The sequence below is a fragment of the Neovison vison genome, chromosome 3, assembly GCF_020171115.1.
Source record: "Neovison vison isolate M4711 chromosome 3, ASM_NN_V1, whole genome shotgun sequence".
Lineage (NCBI taxonomy): Eukaryota > Metazoa > Chordata > Mammalia > Carnivora > Mustelidae > Neogale > Neogale vison.
Window position 1 is genome coordinate 181,258,107 of NC_058093.1, and position 14,058 is coordinate 181,272,164.

Sequence of the window (14,058 nt, forward strand, 5' to 3'; positions counted from 1 at the left end):
AGTTTAGTGGGGCACCTGGGTGGCTCAGTCTGTTGAACATCTGACTCCTGATTTGGATCAGGTGATGATTTTAGGGTTGTGGGATCGAGCCCCATGTCGGGCTCCACACTCAGTGGGGAGTCTGCTTGAGATTCTCCCTCTCCCTCTGCCACCACCCTTCTTTCTCATAATTAACAGAAAGAAAAGGAGGGAGGGAGGGAGGAAGGAAGGGTTTAGCATTGCCCCTGATGTGAATGTGTGCCCAACAAACAGTAATTGTTAATATCCACCATTATTCTCCCAAACAGCCAAGGAGAAAGTGTTTTCCTTCGGTTGTGGCCATGGAGGATGTGAATCCGAGGAGGACTGTGTTTACAGGGCTCTGCAGTGTAACAGTGGTGCATGGACTTGAGCTGAGTGCAATGATTCTAGGGCATGAAGGGAACCAGTCTCCCTGGGAGCCATCTAGAGGCTAGTGGAGGGGAAGGAAGAGTAAAAGGTTATCTTCCAGCCAGGACCTGCTGCTTCTAACTAAAGGAGAAACTCGTAAGTCTTATCCTTCATATCTCCTAACACTTCAGTGGAGACTAATGTGGGTAAGAGAATCTTGGTAACTTTCTCCTAAACAGAAAGAAGGCTTCTGCCTCTTCATTTTCTTATTCTGATTTTATAAGATTTTATAAGCATGTGTGCTGTAAATCAGCCCCAAAAAACTTAAACAGCTTTCTAGATAAAAAGGATCTCTAAGAATTCTGAAAGTCACCTGTCTACATCTGTACCCTCCTTCCCGTCCTCACTCATGATTCACAGGATCATGATTTTTGTCTCTTTTTATTACTAATCTGAATTTTAAGCCCAAAACCTGTCTCTGAAACACTTAAGCAATTGAAAGCTTGTTCATTTTTTTTTTTCTGAAATTGCCTGGAAGAAACTGGTTGGCTTAAAATAGGAAATATTAAGAAATGACTTGAAAGTCCAAATAATTGCCTAACGTCATATTTTATTTAGTCATTTTCAATACTCAGCAAATGCATCAGCCTTAGATGGGTTCAATTTAGAGTGAGAAATTCAGTTTTTTTTCTCCTTTCAATAGGAATTTAGAGTTGATTTGCTGGCTGTTGGCCAGACTAAAAAGAAAGAGTCAAATGAATCAGCAGGCAAGTCCTCAATTCTGGGTTTGGTTTATTTGATGGTCAACATTTTCCTCTTTTTCTTATTGTTTCTTGGAAGAGATTCTCCACAGGATCTCTGAATCTTCTAGAGAAATGAACTGGCCAAGAATCACATGCACATAAACCATCCTACACTCAGGGTCCCTTGGCCAGGAGACCCAAAGCAGCAGGTGAGCCTGGGAAGACACTGTACCTCAGGCTGGGGGCCTTGTGACTGTGTGTCAGTCAGTGAGGGAGCCAGACGCCAGGCACCTGTGGTAGAGTGGGGCACCTGGTGGGTTCCCTCACTCCTCAGGGGGCTTCCTGGTCTTTTAAAAACAATATACATATGGATTATACATATATATAGTTATGCCTGAAGCACCAGGCTGATAAAAACAATGTCAGCTCACAAAAAGAGATCCAAGAAGCTGGCAAATAATTTCTTTTTTTTTTTTTTTAAAGATTTTATTTATTTATTTGACAGAGAGAGAGATCACAAGTAGGCAGAGAGGTGGAAACAGTCTCCCCGCTGAGCCGAGAGCCCGATGCGGGGCCCAATCCAAGGACCCTGAGATCATGGCCTGAACCGAAGGCAGAAGCTTCAACCCCCTGAGCCACCCAGGTGCCCCTGGCAAATAATTTCTGATGAAACACCACTGCACCACTCTCGAAAACAGTATGGAGGTTCCTCAAAAAGTTGAAAATAGAACTACCCTATGACCCAGCAGTCACACTACTGGGCATTTACCCTAAAGATACAAATGTAGTGACCTGAAGGGGCATGTGTACCCCAATGTTCATAGCAGCAATGTCCACGATAGCCAAACTATGGAAAGAACCTAGATGTCATCAACAGATGAGTGGATAAAGAAGGTGTGGTACACACACACTCCCCACACACACAATGGAATACTATGCAGCCATCAAAAAAGGAAATCTTGGCATTTGCAATGACGTGGATGGAAATAGAGGGTATTATGCTGAGCGAAATAAGTCAATCGGAGCTCTCTCTGATAAGAGGAATTTGAGAGGCAGGGCACAGGGGCCATGGGGGGAAGGGAGGGAAAAATGAAACAAGGTGGGACCAGGGAAGGAGACAAACCATAAGAGACTCTTAATCTCAGGAAACAAACTGAGGGTTGCGGGAAGGAGGGATAGGGTAGCTGGGTTATGAACACTGGGGAAGGTATGTGCTATGGTGAGCGCTGTGAATTGTGTAAGACTGACGATTCATAGACCTGTATCTGTGAAACAAATCATACATTATATGTTAATTTAAAAAAATACCATGGCAATCCTACATAAGAGATCAGTGGCAGCCTCTTTTCTCTGACCTCTTTAATAATTTCCTCAGTTTTTTTGTTTTTGTTTTTGTTTTGTTTTGTTTTGTTTTACTTGTAAAGGAAATAGTATTTACTGGGGTAATTTGGATGCTATAAAAAGCCACAAAAAAGAAAATGAAAATCACTCATAATTCCATAACCTGAGGATGAACACTATTAACACTTGGTATCTGTTTCTCCAGTCGGCTTTTCTGATGTATCTCTATTGATATTTTATTAGATGTAAATTGAAATCACAAAATACATGATGTTTGCAACCTCTATTTTTCTTTTAATGTGTTATATTCCCTGAGTCTGGATGTATTCTTCAAAAACCTAATTTTAACACCATCCACAGTACTCACTCACTATTAGAAAAGGTAGTATGATCAGCATTCTTACCCAAAGTCTCCCCTCAGTATCTCTGCAGTTTCCTTAGGCCAGCAGAAATTACTTTGTTCTTGTTGTTTCCTTTCTTACTGTCTGACTTAGAAATAAAGACTTGTTACTCTGTTGTTCAGACAAGGCAACATAGTAGATACTGTTAAAACTGAGTGAGTGAAGGCCCTCTGAGTCATGGGAACTTAGTGGTTTCTTTCCAGAGGTGGGATTCCTGGCTCAGAGTGTGTGCGTTCGCCGGGCTCGTTTTCCTACCGGTAATGCTGTGGGATGTAATGCCCACTCTCACTGATCTGGATACAAGTGCCTGCCTCTGTGGACACTTGCCAACACTGGGTGTTCTGCGTCTTTTGGTCTCTAAACCTCTCAGTGAAAAAATGGCATTTTATTTCAATTGCTAGTAATCATGTGTTTCTTGGCCATTTATTTTTTAATGAAACTGGTTTTCCTGTCGCTTACAAAATATTACTCTTTTATCTGTCCTGTGCTAGAAAAATCTTTTTTCCATCTTGTCATTTGCTTTTTAATACTGTAAATTATTTTTTTTTTGGAACATAAAAATTTAAAATCTTACCGGTCCACCAGATCAGTCTTTTCCTTTGATGTTTTGGCTTTTTTGTGTATGTTTATAAAGGCTGTGCCCAAGAAAAGAGATTTTCTTTTTCTAGTTCCTTTATGATTTTTTACATCTAGATTTTTAATTCATGTGGGGTTTTTTTTTGGGGGGGATACCTGGTATTGATCTTGCTTTTTTTCCCCCCCTGTGCTAGCCAGTAGTTTATCCAGCCTGTACCAAACAGTCCATTCTCTCTCCCACTTTTCAGATGCTACCCATATCAACTGTTAAAATCTCATATAGTCTCAAATTTATTTCTGAGCTTTCTGTTTTGTTCCATTTATCTGCCTATTTTTGTACCAGCACCAAACCATTATATTGTATTTCTACACCTAATAGTGCAAAGCTGCTATCCTATTCTTCCTCTGCAGAGTGTTCTTGGCTGTTTTTACCAATTTATTTTTCTAGGTCAGAGGTCAGCAAACTTTCTCAAAAGGGCCGGATGGTAAATGCGACAGGCTCTGGAGGCCATTGTCACTGCTCCTCAGATGTCCTTCCATAGTACAAAGTAGCAGTAATAACCAAGGCTTTGCTCCAGCGAAACTCATTTATAAAACAGGCTGTGGACTGATTGGTCCTGAAGGCCTTAGTTTGCCAGCCCCTGTTCAAGATGAATTTTTGAATCATTTTGTCAAATCTTTACATATTCTTACCTCCCTCACATATACACAAATAACATTTGTGTGTGTGAGTCTATGTGTGAGTCTATGAGTATACACACTCATAAATACTTCTCATGTATATATGTGTATATATTACATTATATATATGGAAAGAAAGGAATTTGGTTAACATGACATCATACTTACAATGATATGGGAGAAATGTGACATCTTAATAAAATAGGGTCTTTCCATCAGACAGCATCAAGCATTTATGTCTAGCACCAAAATTGTATGGTTTCTTTCATAGAGTTCCTGCCAGTTTCTGGTTAACTTTAATCTTGGCATGGTTTTTCCCTGTAGTTGTTGCTGTAATTGGGACATCTGTGGGGGATCCCATGCCCCCCCTCCCCGCCCCACCTGTTCTGTGATTCGCTAGAAGGATCACGGGACTCTGACGCACTTGCACTCAGGGCTCAGCAAGGGGGAGACCCCTTCAGGTCGGGTGGAGGGATCTGTGCACAGACAGGCTCCCCATTGGTTGGCCCAGGTGTTCCCCTCTACCCCCAACCAATGCAGCACCGTAATTCCTCTGTCTCCACCTCTAGCTCTCATGTTACTTCCAGATAGTTTCCTTTTGGGTGTGCACAATGTGTTTTGCAGTCATTGGGTTGCAAATGATGCCTTGGAGGGAGACTCTGGGACAGCAGGCTGAGCAGACCTCGGTCCCAGAATTAAATCCCATAGGCTGAAGCCTTCCTTGGGAATGGTTTCTCTCCCTGCTTCTTTATTGTAACTCTTCTCTGTCACGAATCATCAGAAGCGTTCATCTTGTTCAGCTCGTTCAAATCAAAGAAGCCCCTTCATTGCCACGTGAAAAATCTTGGAAAGCCTATGGACTCTGGGTAGTAAATCTCAAGCCCTTCTTAACACAGACTTAACATAACTTGTTGGAAGACGTTGGTTCTCTTTCTACTTTGACCCTGCTTTTACCAAAAAGGCCACAAGAAACAAAGCTCCTTCTGCAGCTGGGTTTGAACAATCAGTTTCCGTACACACCGACATGGCTGGCCCAGGAGCACCCATATTCCATGCTGATTCTGTAACCTTCTGACCCTCTCTCAACTGCTATTTTTTCTCCAGGCCTCTGGCCTCCTAGAGGGTAAGAGGTGGCTGGAATTGTTTCATAACCCCAAAATTCATCCAGTAAATGGCACTCGCTGGCTTTCTATGAGTGAGTCAGTTGGAGTGTAAACAGAACAGAGTTCACTCCTATAGGTCTGACCTTGATGTAAGTGACGGGTGCGAGCCTCCTTCCCAGGCTGTTTGGGCAGCAAAGGAATGAGCAGAGAGTCTCTGCGCCCCCTTGACAGGAACTCCCAGAGGATCCAAGCTTCCAGGTCTGTTCCTGGTGCTTCCTGTACGGCAAGGCTGTGGAGGGGAGGGGTCAGCGGGCAAGGAAAGCCCCTTCCCACTCACAGGCTTTGCTGGGGTCTGAATGAGAGCTGGCAAGTCTTTTAACCTTCCAAACCATCTTCTCCTGGCTTATCTCAGGATTCCCTTCATCTTTGCAGGCTTCACGTCCCTTTGTCTCCCCCTGTGATGCTTCTTGAACTTCTGGCTGGTTCTTTCAGTCTTCATACTTTAACAGGGACTGTCTTGGCTTCCTGCTGTTCCATTTCAGACATCCCTGGGCCTTTTATTTATAATCCTCTTTGTATTTCAGATGTATTTCGTGCTGATAGCAGGCAGAAGTGCACGGCACCATATGTAGAACTAGGCAGGGACCCAGGCCCACTGAAGGACACAGCCAAGGCCATGTCCCGTGAGTCACTTATGGACTTACAAGAACTTGAAGATGTAGGTTTAGTCATGAGTCGAAGGGGGCTGTGTTGCGACCTGGATGAGGTTTTCTCCCTAAACATGGGCCACCCTTCTCTCCTTTCATACCACTTTATTATCTGGCCATTTACCCATAGGCACTCAGGACATACCAATTAATTTTTATATTTGCCCCAACAAAACATAATTAGGAAGGTAAGGCAGCTCCAGAAACATTACATATCTGTTTCCTAAAATGCCTACGTTTCTCTCATCTTTCCCCCACTATTTAAAATTGTCCAAACTACCTCCCTTGTCATTAAGCTAAATAATTGAGGAACACTCCAGGTACAATCGTGAGGGTTCAGAGACTTTGCCGAGCTTATTCTGTAGCATTTAAATATTGTCTGTAAAAAGTTCCTTGATTCCAGTACAGGGTTGGGGAAAGAGCCTCTCTCCATTGGGTGTGTCCCCTACTAGTGGGGATGGTGTGATCCTGGTGCCGGCTCCTGCCCGTGACCCTTCCCTAACAGAATGTCCCTTGGATCTATTTCAGAGTTCCCTGAAAAGAAGAGGCAGCCGGGAAACATACAAAGAAAAGAAAACCTTTAACCAGGTAAGCAGAGGGATCCTTCTCATGTTATGTCTCCTCGAGGGGCAATCACCTCTTTCTGAATTGTGTCAAAAGTGCTTGTGTTGCCTTTAAAATATTCAAAGAAACATGACCTGCTCCAAAAATGGGGACTCACTCAAAACCTCCATGGGGTGAAAATGTTCACTCTAACCCACCAGCTCCTTTGTTTTGTTTCTCATACTGAGAAGCTGATGGTTTCTTCAAGAAAGGCAAGAACAGACGGACTCTGTGAAGCATAATTTGGTGTAATTCAGGGCTCTCTGGTAGCACTCACAACTGGGGAAACATTTTCTGGCCTTCAGAGTCCTCACACAGTAAAACAGTACAGCTTGTGTGGTGTTGGGTCACTTGTAAGGCAATGTTTTCGGTGTTGGGTTGTTTTTTTGTTTTTTTTTTTTTTTAACGTGCAAGCCAAACAGTATCCCAAACTGTCCTAATTGAAGGTGCAGTGTTCTTGCTGGGGGATGGTAAAAGCATCGCCCTTTCCATGTACATGGTGTGTGGTCTGCAGAAATGCCTGAACTCTTCTGAACACTTGCTTTCCTGGATTCCTTTCTTTTCTGCCTTTTTTTTCCCCCCAATTATCATATGGTTTTGCTTATTTGTGGAGCATAAGGAATAACACAGAGGACATGGGGAAATGGAGAGGAGAAGGCAGTTGGGGGAAATCGGAGGGGGAGATGAACCATGAGAGACTGTGGACTCTGAGGAACTAATTGAGGGTTTTGGAGGGGAGGAGTGTGGGGGTTGTGTGAGCCCAGGGGTGGCTGTTGTGGAAGCACGTACTGCATGGAGCACGGGATATGGTGCATACACAATGAACTCTGGAACACTGAAAAGAAATTTAAAAAATAAATAAAAATTAAAAAAAAAAGAATGCTACTGGTATTAGGTATTGGGAGAGAATAAAGGCAGGAGTGGGATGTCAGCTCCCTGAGCACTTAGCACAAGTAGTAATAGAGAGGCTCAAGAAATCTGGGTAACCGAGAGCTCCGCCGACCTGCCCATGAACTCCACCCTCTATCCGCTCTGTTCTGCCTTTAGCCAAACTCACTGATGCCCAGAACAGCCTTCAAGGAGAACTGGGCCATGGGACAACAGGAATGCCCAAGATTAACATTTCTGCTCTGCCCTCGCTACTCTCCTCATCTCCCTTTGCCATCCACTGATAATGGGGAAATTAAAATCCGCAGTCCCGGGGCTGGGAGCTTGGACCCTCCTGGGCGTTGAGTGTGTCTCAGCTTCCTGGCTCCTGAGCCGGGCAGATCTCCCTTAAGATGGTGACCACCTCCCCATTACGGACTGAGCCAAATGGCGCTGCATTCCCTGGGGGCGGGGGGGGTCCCTTGGGCTGAGAAACAGGTGCCACTGCCCTCGGGAGTGTCTTGAGAACTACTCCGGGCACCGGGAATGGGTTGAGTCCCCCTTCCACCTGCGCTATCATTGAGAAAGGAGTATTCTGTCCAGCAGAGCGGTGGACCCGAGCGCCTTGGAAACTGCAGGTCTGCAACCAAAACTCAAAGGAAACCGGCACCCCGGCGCAAGGTAGGAACGCGAGGAGTCAGCGCTTGGGGTGCTGGCTAGACATCAGACTTGCAAGCCAAAGAATATATACCCAGAGCGATATATTTCTGCTGCTTGACAAGGCCTTTCCGGCTGCTGGTGGCGGTGGTGGCGGTGGTGGTCCCAGTCCCACGTGTGTCCTCCCCTCCGTGCTGTGCTTGCCTTCTCTGCCTGTGGTGTGGAAAGTTTGACTGGACCGTCTGCTTTCATACTGCCTTCCTGGAGCTAGCTGATGATCTCTTGAAACCAGAGCTCGATATCCTTCAGCTTACGATTCAGCCTAGCCCCCTCCCCGGGAATTTTGGCAGGATTTTGGAAAGCGTGTGGTTGCCAGGTAAGATGGGGATCCCGCCTCTTGCTCCTTCTGCTGAGGCTGCGATTGCCCATCTCATGAGAAGGAGTGGCCCCCTGCCACCAGAACAGACTGAGCCCGGCTCCCTGGGCCTCCTCTCTCCGCCCCTCCTCCACCCCGCCCCCCACCCCCACTCTCAGGGTTGCCACTGGCTGGCAGGCACAGCGCCCAGCTCCAGCTGCCTGGACCAGAGTGAGCGAATCTGACTGACCCTCTCGCTAAGAGCACACACTCCTTTGGCTCCAGAGATTGTCTTTTCTTTGGAAACCGGCTTTAGCATTGGTGGCAGGTCTGGTGTCGCGCATGGTGTTGAGTAGACGTGACAGCATGCTTGCATTGCCTTAGAATTCCTGGTGTGTGTGTAGTTTCTGTTTTTAAGGAACAAGAAGACTTTTTGGATACTTGATCAATCCTCAGGTAATCTATGAATTGGACTCTCCTTAGGGTGCATCATAGAATCTTGCTTCTCTAACAGACTGGGGTCTAGATTCGGGAAAGCAGTTCTGGTTTTAGTCAGACTTGTGGGGAGTGGTGGGTGGGGGAGGGGGTTATGAGGTTTAGGGTTTCTAGAAATCAATGTGATGTGAGGACTCTCGGATTGCCTACCCTAAGCGGTTAGAGCTAAGCCTTTCAGAACCTTTGGGAAGGCCGGGGTTTCGCAGGCCTCTCAGAGATGCTACCGCCTTCCTCGGTTTCTCAGTTCAACTCGTGGGGGAAGATCCTCAGGGAAGATCACCTGAGACTCCCAGATCTTGGTCTGAGCTATGCAGATAATAGTGCCCCTTGTCCGCCCATTTCCGGCCTGGCCTCCACCTTCCAGGGCCTCAGGACTGCAGGTGTCTATGGACGGGAGGCTGGGGCATTGGTCCCAGCAGGGGGCCCTGCCCATTCCTGGGTCTGCCCAGGCCCTAGGTGGGCAGATGGTGGTGTTCTTTTGGGGCTGGCGACATTCTCTTCCATGAAGTCGGCTGCGGTCCTCAGATACAGAGGTGGATTTCTGTGCTTCAAGGTGGAGACAGAATCATTTAGGAGATATTGGACTAAGGACACACACTGGCTCTCAAGTGGAATGTTGGGGCTGAGGGCACCGCCCTGTCTCCCATCCTAGGCTTTTCACCCCCAAGCTAATCCATTTACAAAGTGTTAACAATCTGTCTCCCCTGGTACGTCTGTTTGCTTATTTAAACTCTGTCCCATCGTGTGAACGGCAGAGCCCTCTGTCTGCATTTGGATGCATCGACTTCTTGCAGATCTGTGTTTACCAAATAACTGAAAGGGTGCATTGGATCTGATTTTGAAAGTTTTAAGAAACTGGGGTCATTTAAAAGTAACGTGCCGGTTTCTGGTACATGGTGGATTCTCCGTATTCACTGAAAGAATGAACGAATCAACAAACAAGCATGCTTTTCCCTTAGTCTTAGGATTATATACAGTATGGCTTTCCTGCCCACGTGGCACTGGCTCACAGTTGGCCTTAGATTTTTCCTTGAGGCTTCCCTGCCACATCATTTATTTTTTCCTTCCGTGGGTTTGGGGTACAGGAGGAGAATCGAGGTAATGGAGAAGGAGGACAGTTGGGAGGCACCAAGGTGGGTATTTCTGTATCTTGCTACACAATGGCAAGTGTGCAGCAAGGACAGGGCAGAGGATGAGCCTTATTCTCTGAGGGTGAAACCTGCCTGTAACTCTGCTGGACCTTTTGAGCACAAGGATCTGAAAGTTCACTCTCCCCCAGAGGGTTGACTTGTTCGGGAGACTGTTTTTTAGTTTGTTTGTTTGTTTGTTTGTTTTTTAAAAATTTTATTAGAGATCACAAGTAGGCAGAGAGGCAGGCAGAGAGAGAGGAGGAAGCAGGCTCCCCGCTGAGCAGAGAGCCCAATGCGGGACCCAATCCTAGGACCCTGGGATCATGACCTGAGCCGAAGGCAGAGGCTTTAACCCACTGAGCCACCCAGGTGCCCCCTGGGAGACTGGTTTGATGCCTCTCCCTCCCCTAGGGCTGATGGGGCACAGCTACCAAGTTGTTGGGTCTCTCTGGGTGGTGGGGAAGCCTTTGCCAAAGTCTTTGTCCCCACAGCAGCCTTTGGAAATTTGTAGTAGCCAGAGAGCAATGATTTCATGAAATCCATCATTTCTCCCATTCACGAATGGGCCCAGTGAGACATTTCTGCAGACCCACAAAACCATTAGAATGGGTCCCAGGCATGGAGATCTGCCCCGGGAAGGCACAGTCAGATTTCCAAATGGTCCAAAACCTGCCTTCAGGACCTCAGCCATGCAAGTACGGCTTTTTAGTGACAGAGTCTGCTTTGGTGACCCTACAGAGTCCTGTAGTGAGTCCAGTGAGAACCACGTCTCTGGTTTTCAAACACTTAACTCTGGCCTGGGGTTTCTGAGTTTCATTTCCTGCTGTGTGAGAGCAAGTAAAGGGAGTGGAACAGGAGCGGGGGTTCTCACATTGCCTGCCCTTGCCTGGTGAAAGGTTGGGGGTAACCCAGGTGTTAGGTCTGCGACCGTTCATCCTAACTGCAAGAGCGTGTACTTACTCCGCACCATGGCTTCCAAAAAGCCCCCTCCTGCCTGTCATCCCGTGTCCTTGTCCTCCTGTCATCCTTGTGATATGCATGGGGTGGGGAGACTAGGGGAGGAGTAGAGGCGAATTGCCACACCTCAGGATCTCAGCAAGTCAGTGCAGTGTCGGGTTCTGATAGGGCCTCCCCGTCCTGGTAACTCCTGTGGGCTGCTGGCTGCTTTAGATGGTGAGGTCCACACTGGAGGAAATGAATGGCAACACGTCGAGCTCACTTCTGAAGCCTGTCTGCTACCCCAGGCTTCGTGAGAGTTCCGGCATCTCTCACCGGCACTGGTGACTCGTCGGATAGACCCACACAGTAGCGAGGGACTGCCGTGTCACTAACAGGCACCAGGTCTCATTGCTTTCTACGTCCTCTGCCGTCGTCACCTGTATCATGGGTTCCACGTGCATGTTGTTCCCAAACGAATTGTTTGGTTTCTTCGGTTTCTGAGACAAAGCCACAGGCCATAGGCCTTTGCCGTGTCCGGTCCGTGAAGGCCTGGGCTCATGATGGCATTGTCTTGGGTCCTTTGACCTGTAACTCAACATGCTAATGGAAAGATCATTGTGTGTGTGTGTGTGTGTGTGTGTGTGTGTGTGTTGGAAGGCGAGGTGCAAGGGAAATTTTAAGAAAACACGGACATGTGGTATTTTCAAATAACCCTTCTCTTGGGCTGTTCTCTCTCGGCAGGATGACAGTACCGATCTGAAGTGCCAGCTTCAGTTTGCCAAAGAGGAAGGCTCCCTGATGCGTAAAAAGATGGCCAAGCTGGGGAGGGAGAAAGATGCGCTGGAACAGGAGCTCCAGAAGTACAAGGCCCTGTATGGAGACGTGGACAGCCCTCTGCCCACCGGGGAAGCGGGTGGGCCACCCAGCACCAGGGAGGCGGAGCTGAAGCTGCGGCTGAAGCTGGTGGAAGAGGAAGCCAACATCCTGGGCCGGAAGATCGTGGAGCTGGAGGTGGAGAACCGGGGCCTCAAGGCCGAGATGGAGGACCTGCGGGTACAGTATGAGCGAGAGGGTTCAGGCCGGGACCACGTGGCGAGCATTCCTACCTCACCCTTCGGCGATTCCCTGGAGTCCTCCGCGGAGCTCCGCCGGCACCTGCAGTTCGTGGAGGAGGAAGCCGAGCTGCTCCGGAGGTCCATATCCGAGATCGAAGACCACAACCGGCAGCTGACGCACGAGCTGAGCAAGTTCAAGTTTGAGCCCCGGCCGGAGCCCGGGTGGCTGGCGGAGGGCGCGGGCAAGGGCGCGGGCAGCGGGGCCCCTCTGCAGGAGGAGCTCAAGTCGGCGCGGCTGCAGATCAACGAGCTGAGCGGGAAGGTGCTGAAGCTGCAGTACGAGAACCGGGTGCTGCTGTCCAACGTGCAGCGCTACGACCTGGCCGCGCACCTGGGACCGCGCGCCCCGAGCCCCCGGGACAGCGACGCCGACAGCGACCAGGGCAAGAAGGAGAGCGATGGGGAGGAGGGCCGCCAGCCCCAGCCCAAGCGGGAGGGCCCTATCGGCGGCGAGAGCGACTCGGAGGACATGTTCGAGAAGACGTCGGGCTTCGGCAGCGGCAAGCCTTCGGAAGCGAGCGAGCCGTGTGCGGCGGAGCTCCTGCGGGCCAGGGAGGACACCGAGTGCTTGGCGAGCATAAAGCACGAGGCCGAGCGGCTGGAGCGGACTGTGGAGCGCCTCATCACGGACACCGCCGGCTTCGGCGACGACGCGGGGCTGCAGGGCAGTGGGGAGGCCTCGCCGGGGGCTGATGTCCAGGGGGCAGGGGAGACGGGCGAGGGAGGCAAGAAGGAGCCCCCGCTGCTGGGGACCATCAACGCGAGGATGAAGGCTTTTAGGAAGGAGCTGCAGGCCTTCCTGGAGCAGGTGAACCGGATCGGGGACGGCCTGCGGGAGCGCCTGGAAGGCCTGTCCCCCCTGCCCCACCTCACAGAGTCTTCCAGCTTTCTCTCCACTGTGACCTCCGTGTCCCGGGACTCCCCGGTCGGGAACCTGGGGAAGGAGCTGGTCCCGGACCTGCAGGTAAGGGGGCTCCTGGCTCCGCCTCCCTGCTCCGTTTTGCTCTTCCTCCTCCTCGCTGGCATTGCTGCACTTGAACTCATTCTGCTCTCGGCTGCTTGGTTATGATTTCAAACCTGCATTGTACTAAAGCCTCAAGTGTCAACCAAATCCTTTCTATTGGTTGGGTTCTTTTTTTTTTTTTTTTTAATTTTCTTTTACTTCCTTGTTTCTTTTTCCTTTTTCCTCTCTTTATTTTTTTTTAACTGCGCCGCTGCTCTTGGCTTAGAGGCCCTCCCTCACGACACAAGGCTCACCCCAATGGAAGCGATAGGGATCGACGCAGTCCATTCTTTCTCCTTTTTTTCTTTTCTTTTCTTTTTTTTTTTTTTTTTGGTGCCTCAAACGACTGGCCATCTCGATGAAGAAGCAGAGGAGTTTAAAACAAAGTACAAACTCATTTCACAGTCAGGATACTTAGCAGACTCGCTCAGGAGCACATGCATCCCTACCTGGGTTGATAATGGCCAGAGGGGCCCAGTGTGGGTCCGAGAGGCCCTAGGCAGCCAGGCCCACCCGCTCCCACTGGAAGATGAGCCAGAGTGGGGAGACGAGCCGGCCCGGGAAAAGGATGGCGCTGACGGAGAAGGTCGTTGCCCTCCCCGAGCCGAGGGCGAGGGCGGAGTGGAGTGGCCTTCCAAGGACTGCTTTCCCATGCATCGCCCTTGGGTGCATGACCCAGCTACCGCCTGGATTATGGCTTTTGCTGCTCGACCACAAGCGAGGAAGGAGGAGCCTTGTTTCCGTATCCTTCGTGGGTAGTGTGCTTGCGGTCGAGTCTCTGATTCACGCATCCCCATTGCATGTGCCGTGTAACCGGTCTTCTGCCTTCCTCCCCCTCTGTGTCTCTTGTTTGCTCTGCAGATCTCTCAGATCGCTTTTGCTCATCCTCATTTTGGGTCTGTGCTCGTCCCTCTCGTGCGGCGCTGTGTCCATACATGCTTTTCCTCCTCCGGTGGTTTCCGTCGTCTACCTC

The 14,058-nt window shown here is 49.1% G+C and overlaps 1 protein-coding gene across 9 annotated transcripts in view; it reads left to right on the forward strand.

Moving 5' to 3' along the window:
• MTCL1 (microtubule crosslinking factor 1) overlaps nucleotides 1-14,058 on the forward strand; it is a 123,791-nt gene that overhangs the window by 66,580 nt on the left and 43,153 nt on the right. For 4 of the 9 annotated variants that reach the window (XM_044243386.1, XM_044243388.1, XM_044243390.1 and 1 more), the window contains exons 4-6: nucleotides 6,450-6,509; nucleotides 7,995-8,072; nucleotides 11,709-13,046. In XM_044243386.1, the coding sequence (XP_044099321.1) occupies nucleotides 6,450-6,509; nucleotides 7,995-8,072; nucleotides 11,709-13,046 (1,476 nt within the window). The remainder of the gene's footprint in view (nucleotides 1-6,449; nucleotides 6,510-7,994; nucleotides 8,073-11,708; nucleotides 13,047-14,058) is intronic. The other 5 variants (XM_044243389.1, XM_044243392.1, XM_044243393.1 and 2 more) reach the window with 2 other exon arrangements.